The following is an 8066-nucleotide window of genomic DNA, read 5'->3' on the forward strand; positions in this document are numbered from 1 at the left end:
GGCTACCAGGTAAACATGGTAGAAAGATGAAAATGCCTTTGACATTCCCTTGGGAACGAGTCACATTAAGATGGCGCAGTGTATATGGACAAGTCCAAAATGGCCTATTTTTCTTCTGGAATATTTGCTGCTTCTTCTGATTGAAGTCATTGGCTTGCATTCAGGACAGGCATTAGATGAAAAATGTCTACCGCTAACCATGAAGCACGTTGAGTAGGCCAAGGTGTGCCCACCTGCGGAAGGCCCATGGAAACTGAAAGGGAGGTCTCCTTTTTTTTTTTTTTTTTTAAAGATTTTATTTTATTTATTTGAGAGAGAGAGACAGTGAGAGAGAGAATGAGCGAGGAGAAGGTCAGAGAGCGAAGCAGACTTCCCCATGGAGCTGGGAGCCTGATGTGGGACTCGATCCCGGGACTCCAGGATCACGCCCTGAGCCGGAGGCAGTCGTTTAACCAACTGCGCCACCCAGGCGTCCCTGAAAGGGAGGTCTCCTATTGGACTCTCTGGGACATAGGGTCATCGAAGGGGCTCTTGGATGGAATGATCCCGCTATTTAAATTATTCACTCCCTGTCCCTCCATCTTCCCCTGTGTACCTATAGTACGATTTGCCTATATTAACTGCACATTGGACATATCTCTAGCTTACCTGGACATCTACTAGGTAGATGGCATAGCTCATTGTCATCCAGCTTGGCTGCCAACTTTTTGGCTACAGGTGTGTTCCTTGTGGTGTCCGGAGGCACTAGCACCTCTACCGTGGCCACAGGGACCTCCTGTGAGGGTGGATTGCTGGGTGCCTCCCATGTCCAGATGCCAAGTCCTAAAATGGCCCCCGGGGATAAAGCTTCTGCAGGGCTCCCTTCATGTCCTTGTTCCTCAGGCTGTAGATAAGTGGATTCAGGGTGGGCGTGAGGACAGAGTAGAAGACAGCTGCCACAAGCCCTTGCGTTGGGGAGTAGCTGGTGCGGGGCTGCATGTAGGCAGAGCTGCCGGAGCCATAGAACAGGAGCACAGTGGCCAGGTGGGAGGAACAGGTGGACAGGGCCTTCCAGCGGCTGGCGGTGGAGCGGATCCGACACACGGTTGCCAAGATGCGGACGTAGGACAAGACAGTGAGGCCAAAGCAGCTCATGATGACGCAGCCACTGACTGCAAATCCTGCAGCCTCGTGGGCATCTGCGTTGGCACAGGCTAGCCGCATGAGTGCGGGGATGTCGCAGAAGAAGTGGTCGATCACGTTGGGGCCACAAAAGGGCAAGGAGAAGGTGTTGGCTGTGTGGAAGGCCGAGAAAACGAGCCCACTGCCCCAGGCCACTGACACCAGGGAGATGCAGGTCTCAGGGCTCATGGCGGCTCTATACAACAGGGGCTTGTAGATGGCCAGACAGCGATCGAAAGCCATGGAGGTGATGAGAAAACACTCTGTGGACCCAAGGCAGACAAAGGCAAAGAGCTGGGATGCACATGCATGGAGGGAGATGTCTCTGGAGCCCAGCATGGTGGCAACCAGGGCCCGGGGGAGGGTGGTGGACACGGAGCAGATATCCACCAAGGAGAGGTGTTTGAGGAAGAAGTACATGGGCGTGTGCAGGTGCGCGTCCTGTGTCACGGCGGCCACGATAGCCATGTTCCCCAGAATGGCAGCCAGGTAAATGAGAAGGAAGGAGGCGGCGCCAAGCAATTGTAACTCGGGGACTGTGGAGAAGCCCCGAAGGAGGAAGACAGAGACTGCTGTGAGATTGGGCATGGTCGGCCTTTGGAAGTAGTCCTGAACTGCCGAAGCACTCAGGGAACAGCCACGAGGGGAATGAGGAGACAACAGCAAAGACCTAGGAGGAAAGGAAGGGGAGGTGAGCTGTGTCTGAATTAAATGCACATGCATGGCCTTCCCTGGCGGTCTCAAACTCCAGATACTCACGGTGTCTGGCAGATGCATCTGGGAATCTGGTGGAGTGTCATGGGTGGGGATGGGGGGAGCGTACAGAATGTTCTGTTCAAGAAAGACAGCTGCTCTAAGCTTGTGCTGGCTGTTGGGGGACCAAGCACTGCCAGATCCTCTGATATTTGCCAAGAAAAGCCAGAATTCCAGGTTGTTTTTTCATTGTGAAATTTCCTGGGGCACCTGGGTGGCTCGGTCATTTGAGCATCTGACTCTTGGTTTGGGCTCAGGTCATAGCCTCAGGGTCGTGGGATGGAGCCCCATGTCAGGCTCCCTGCTCAGCTCCGAGGTTGTGTCTTCCTCTCCTTCTGTCCCCTCCCCCTGCTCAGCTTATGCTCATGCACACTCCTTCCCTCTCAAATAAATAAATAAAATCCTTTAACAAATGTGAAATTTTCCTGACTTCTTTACATTGGCAGGAAGTTCAAATTTAAAACATTGTGCCTATCCAATGGGCCCTCCAGTTTAAGACTTCTGGTCTTATGTGTACTTGCTTCATAACTTCATAACATCGTCATGGTGACACCCAACCCAAGGCCTTGTAAAGGTCTATTTCCCGCGGGAGGCTGCAAGCACCCTTACCTGAGTGCAGGGCCCCCTTTTCGTCTTGTCTTTGTTTCCCAGCATCCCGCAGAGGAAGCTCTGTAGGGGAGGGAAGTGGTGCACAGAATGTTTTTGCACCAGATGTCCAGGGTTTGGATTCTGTGTGACCTTGCACAAATACCTTAATCTCCCAGAGACTCAATTTCCTCCTCTGTAGATTGGATTTCCTCCTCTGTAGGATGTAGTGTGTGCTGTGGGAGCACGTGAGGACTGCAAGAAACATACTTAAAACAAGTTCTGGCAGGTGATGGGGCCATCACTAAAGGTTGGCTCTTACTGTTATGTTTCTTTGTGAGTGTGTGTTCCTTATTTTCCTTTCCACTGTGGTCCCTGAGCTGCTGGGATTGTGTAATAAAATAGACGTGAAAATATATCTCTAAACTTCATGGAAAGTATTACTTTTTTCATGCTCCATCAGCCCCCGTCACCGATGTCACTTCCAATGCTATGAGATGGCAGCCCTGGACAGCTGGGGGTGGGCCTAGAACTCCCAGCGGAGTCCTAGTGATTTCCTCGGGGACATAAACCACCTCACTTATTATCTGCCTCTCATCGGCAGAATAATGCCTGCATTCCAAAGCGCTCTCTGTCCCAGTCCCCGAAACCTGGGGGTATGTGACCTTACAGGGCAAAAGGAACTTTGCAAGTGTGGTTAAGCTGAAGATTTTCAGATGTGTAGATTATCCTGGATTATCCTGGGGTTAGGGATGAACTCTGTCCACCCCCCCCACCCCTGCCAGCTCCACTCCCAGCAAAAGATACATTGCAGTCCTAACCGCCAGTACCTCAGAATAGAGTCTCAGCTGGAAATAGGCCACTGCAGATGTAGTGAGTTACGATGAGGTCCTTATAGGAAGAGGCTCTCACAAAGACAGAGACACACAAGTGACCGCCATGTGATGACAAAGACAGACAGTGAGACAGTGCATCTACAGCCGGGGAATGCCGCAGACACTGGCAAGCCACCAAATGCTAAGCTAGGCAGAGCCCGGGGAGGGGGCCTGCAGGGATCAGGAGGAGCGTGGTCCTGTGGACAAACGGATCCCAGACTTCCAGCCTCCATAACTATGAGAGAACACATTTCTGTTGTTTGAAGCCACCCAGCCTGTGGCATTTTGCTGTGGTGGCCCCCTGTAGCAACAGGGGCTCTTCCCAAGACAGAAGAGAGTCAGAGAAGAGAGGACAGAAGCACAGATTAGTGTGATGTGGGTCACCTGCCAGGGGAGGCAGACTCCCCTGGAAGCTGGGACAGGCAAGGACTTGGATTCTCCCCATGAGCCTCTGGAAGAGAAGGCAGCCCCACCAACACCTTGATCTCAGCCCCATGAGACTCATCTCAGACTTCCAGTTCCCCAGACTGTGAGACAGGACGTGTGTGTTGTTTCAGGAGACCGCGTCTACGATGACCTGTCACAGCAGCGCCGGAATTGTACCCCCGCCCTCCGTCCTTTGCTCTCTTCCTCCTATTCTGAGATTCACCTTCCGTCCTGGAGATATGGTGCTCTCCCACACGCAAGCAGGAGAAAAGCAATATGGTCGCATAGCTAACACCATGTCTCCTCTTCCTCTTGTCCATGAGATTCTGCAGATAACAAACCTTGTCCTCATGCGTCCCTCGGCAGGACACAGCGAGGGGACACTGCGTATTGTCTTGCTGCACTGTGATTGATTTCAGTGTGTGTCGGAGAAGGCACATCGGGCTCCCGGCTTTTCAGATGTTCTGCTCAGGGGGAGCCTATGGTGTGCACGGAGGTTCCAGAAAGGGCTGACAAAGGAGGAGACCCCCCCGCCCCAGCGTCCACCACCACAGAGAGCCGCCCACGGAACACAGCGGGCCAACCTACGGCTGCTTCATCCGACCTGGCTCCCCACACCTTGACAGCTCATCTTGCCTTCTCTAGCCCTGACATTACCACCTCACTGCTGGATTTTTTTCAAAAGTCACTAGGAACGAAAATAAATGTGACAAGGCTGCGTGCTCTCTTTTGGAGAGGAAGCGAGGTTATGCAACGGTGTTTAGGCCCCGGGGCCGGGTGCGTAACACATGAATGATAACCTTCAACCCTACATTAGTTTTGTTCATTTGTTTCAGTGTTTCTCTCCTGAAAACTGAGGGACTTGCAAAGGCATTTCTGACTCTTCCACTGAGCCCTTGGGGTCATCAAGGCAAGGGGAGCTTTCCTGTTGGGACCGACCCTTTCCTCTAGCTGGAGCCAGTCACACATTTACCCGTTACATAGTTACGGATTGTCAGTGTGCTTTTCAGTTGGTGATGTTTCTGCCATGGGAAAGTTGGAGAGACACCAGAGTTGTACTCACAACCAAGAGGGAGGCTGTCATGATGTACAGAACAGACTTGAAAGAGAATGCCTGACCCTGCCACTTCCCAGCTGTGTGACCTTAGGTAAATTACTCAACCTCCCTGTGCTTTGGTTCCTTTATCTGTCATACCTGAAAATAACGATGGCCATCCCTTCCCCACCCCATGGGGTTGTTAGTACGTGCAGAGTACATGTGGAGCTCTTAGATGACCGCCTGGGACCTAAACTGTGCATCTTCAGGATTTTCTCCAGAAGGAAGAGTCCATGTTTCTCAGAGCTGTGTGGTATTACCTTGTGGTGGATATAAATTAGAATACTACCAACAACTGAGCCTGGGTGTCTCAGTTGGATAAGAGTCTGCCTTTGGGTCAGGTTATCCCAGGTAATCCCAGATCCCAGGGTCTTGGGATTGAATCTCGAGTTGGGCTCCCTGCTCAGCGGGGATCCTGCTTCTCCCTTAGCCCCTCCCCCTGCTTGTGCTCTCTCTATCTCTCTCTCTCACTCTTTTTCCTTCAAAATAAATACATGGAGGGGGCGCCTGGGTGGCTCAGTGGATTATGGCCTCTGCTTTCGGCTCAGGTCATGATTCCAGGGTCCTGGGAACGAGTCCGACATCGGACTCTCTGCTCAGCGGGGAGCCTGCTTCCCTTCCTCTCTCTCTGTCTGCCTCTCTGCCTACTTATGATCTCTGTCTGTCAAATAAATAAATAAATAAATAATCTTAAAAAAAAAAAAAGTCTTACGACCAACATCCTAATCTGAGGCGGTGGAGAGGAGCACAGGGCCAGGATTTGAGCCATGAGCCAATGGGAGAAATGAGCCTGACCGACGAGTGACACAGAAACATCAATTCTGGGGGTTCGTGAGATTTTGGGAATGGCCTCTTCACCAGAGCTTGAGTGTCTCCCCTAATGTTCCCACCTTGCTGGCCCACAGCTTTGGATTACATGCCTCCACTCACAGGGAGCTCACTCAGAGCAGTGGTTCCCAGCTGGGGACAATGGTATCCCACCAGGCACATGTGGGAAAGCCAGACACATTTTTGGTTGTCACGACTAGGGAAGATGTTTGTGGCATCTAGTGGGTAGAGAGCAGCGAGGCTGCTGAACTTTGTTCCATGCACAGGACAGCTCCCCGCTCTCCCCACAGCAAGAATGACCTGACCCCAGAATGTCACTAGCTCTGATGTGGCCTCTTTGACTGAGTCTTGAGTCCCTTGTATAACACCAGTAGGATAACTGGCATTTAAACATCCCTTCCTGAGAGCCAGACCCGGAACTGAGAGCCTTTCATTCAAACACCGCCCTAGAAGGAAAGCACAATTTCATCATCTCCATTCATAGATAGAAAAACTGAGGCACAGAGAAGTGAAGCACTTTGCCCAAGGTCTCAGAGTTAATAAGAGGTAGGCAGTGCCACAGCTCAGACCTGGCTGACAAGCCTTGTAACCACAGGCTTCCATCATGGCTCTGCTGCCTACAGTCACCCCAGGTAGGAGATGGGAGCCGTTCAGAAATTTGGAGCGGCCCGACCTACCTGGCAGAGTGTCCTGACCATCTCGCCCAGGGCAGGGAAGCCAGACCTCTTCAAGGCACTGCGCTGGGCTTGTGGGAGGCCAGTTCCTCCCAGGGGGTGAGGTGACACAGATCCAAGCTGGGATTCCTGGCTCTAGGATGGATTCCCCGCTTAGAAGCCATAGGCGAGGAAGGCACTGGGGAAGGGCCAGCGCTGCTGACGGCAGCTGCAATCAGCTGTGAGCCACACAGTCTCTGCTTGGCTGTCTCTCTCTCTCATCAACTTGAGAATTCATCCAAAGTCACCTCTGGGGACTTTCTGTCCCACAGTGGCTCCAAACTTTGAGAACACAGCTCTTTGACAAGGAGCTGTCAGCCACCTGCTGTCAGGCCACCTGCTTATATCCTTTCTAGAGTGGTCATATCAAAAGCCCTTAAAGTTGGTATTATTGGACATTGTTACTACTATTTCCTGCTGAGAACACTCTCCCACAACATCTTTTTTTTTTTTTACTGTGTCTTTGAGATATATCTGTTGAAATAAATAGGGATTACACTTAGAATTACATCTGTCCTTTTGACTACTGCAGAGTACCTTACACCATGGGTAAAAAAAAATTCCTGTAGCAGTCCCCATGTTGGTGGACTTTCAGGTTGTTTTCAACATTCTTTTGCCAAGACAAATAATCCTGCAGTGAGCATCCCTTTTTAACAATTTTTTAGATTTTATTGATTTATTTGTCAGAGAGAGACAGAGAGCACGCACAAGCAGGGGGAGCAGCAGGCAGAGGGAGAAGCAGTCTTCTCCCTGAGCAGGGAGCCCGACATGGAGCTCAATCCCAGGACCCTGGGGTCATGACCTGAGCCAGAAGCAGTTGCTTAACTGACTGAGCCCCACAGGGGCCCCTGTAGTGAGCATTCTTGCACCATTCTCAGACATCTTATGTCTTTCGGAAAAGTTTTTTATTTTTTAAATAATTTTCTCCATGTAAGTTTTACCTACTTCTTTTTTCTCTCATTAACTTGGAGCTTTGGTGGTTCTTGTGACTGGGATTTACTTTTCCATGACATTTTCTGATTGATTATTGTTGATATTCACACAAGTCATTGAATTTTGTGTTTTGATCTTGGATCTAGCCATAAGGCAAGTGTATGCTGTTTCCATGTATGAACAGACGAGGTTCCCCTAAAGTGGGATGGCTAAATGGGAGGGATGGAAGAATTCTAATTCTGGTCAATTATGCAAAGTGACCATAAACAAGCTTTATCAATGAACACCAACTATGTATAAAGTTATCAACTTTCTATCTTTCTGGCCAGTAGTGGATGCATCAGTCTTTTAAACTTATGCCCAACCAATAGCTAGAAGTCATCTCACTTTTTAAAAAAGATTTTATTTATTTATCTTTGACAAAACAGGAAAAAATATACAGTGGAAAAAAGACAGTCTCTTCAATAAATGGTGCTGGGAAAACTGGACAGCTATATGTAGAAGAATGAAACTTGACCATTCTCTTACACCGTACACAAAGATAAACTCAAAATGGATAAAAGACCTCAACGTGAGACAGGAATCCATCAGAATCCTAGAGGAGAACATAGGCAGAAATCTCTTTGATATCAGCCACAGCAACTTCTTTCAAGATACGTCTCCAAAGGCAAAGGAAACAAAAGCGAAAATAAACTT

The 8066-nt window shown here is 50.0% G+C and overlaps 1 protein-coding gene across 1 annotated transcript; it reads right to left on the minus strand.

Moving 5' to 3' along the window:
• Positions 1–822: 822 nt before the first annotated feature.
• Positions 823–1749, minus strand: LOC122913396 (olfactory receptor 1038-like). Its single transcript, XM_044260139.1, has one exon. The coding sequence runs from the start codon at positions 1747–1749 to the stop codon at positions 823–825; it is 927 nt and encodes a 308-aa protein (XP_044116074.1).
• Positions 1750–8066: the final 6317 nt, after the last annotated feature.

The sequence above is a fragment of the Neovison vison genome, chromosome 7, assembly GCF_020171115.1.
Source record: "Neovison vison isolate M4711 chromosome 7, ASM_NN_V1, whole genome shotgun sequence".
Taxonomy (NCBI): Eukaryota; Metazoa; Chordata; class Mammalia; order Carnivora; family Mustelidae; genus Neogale; species Neogale vison.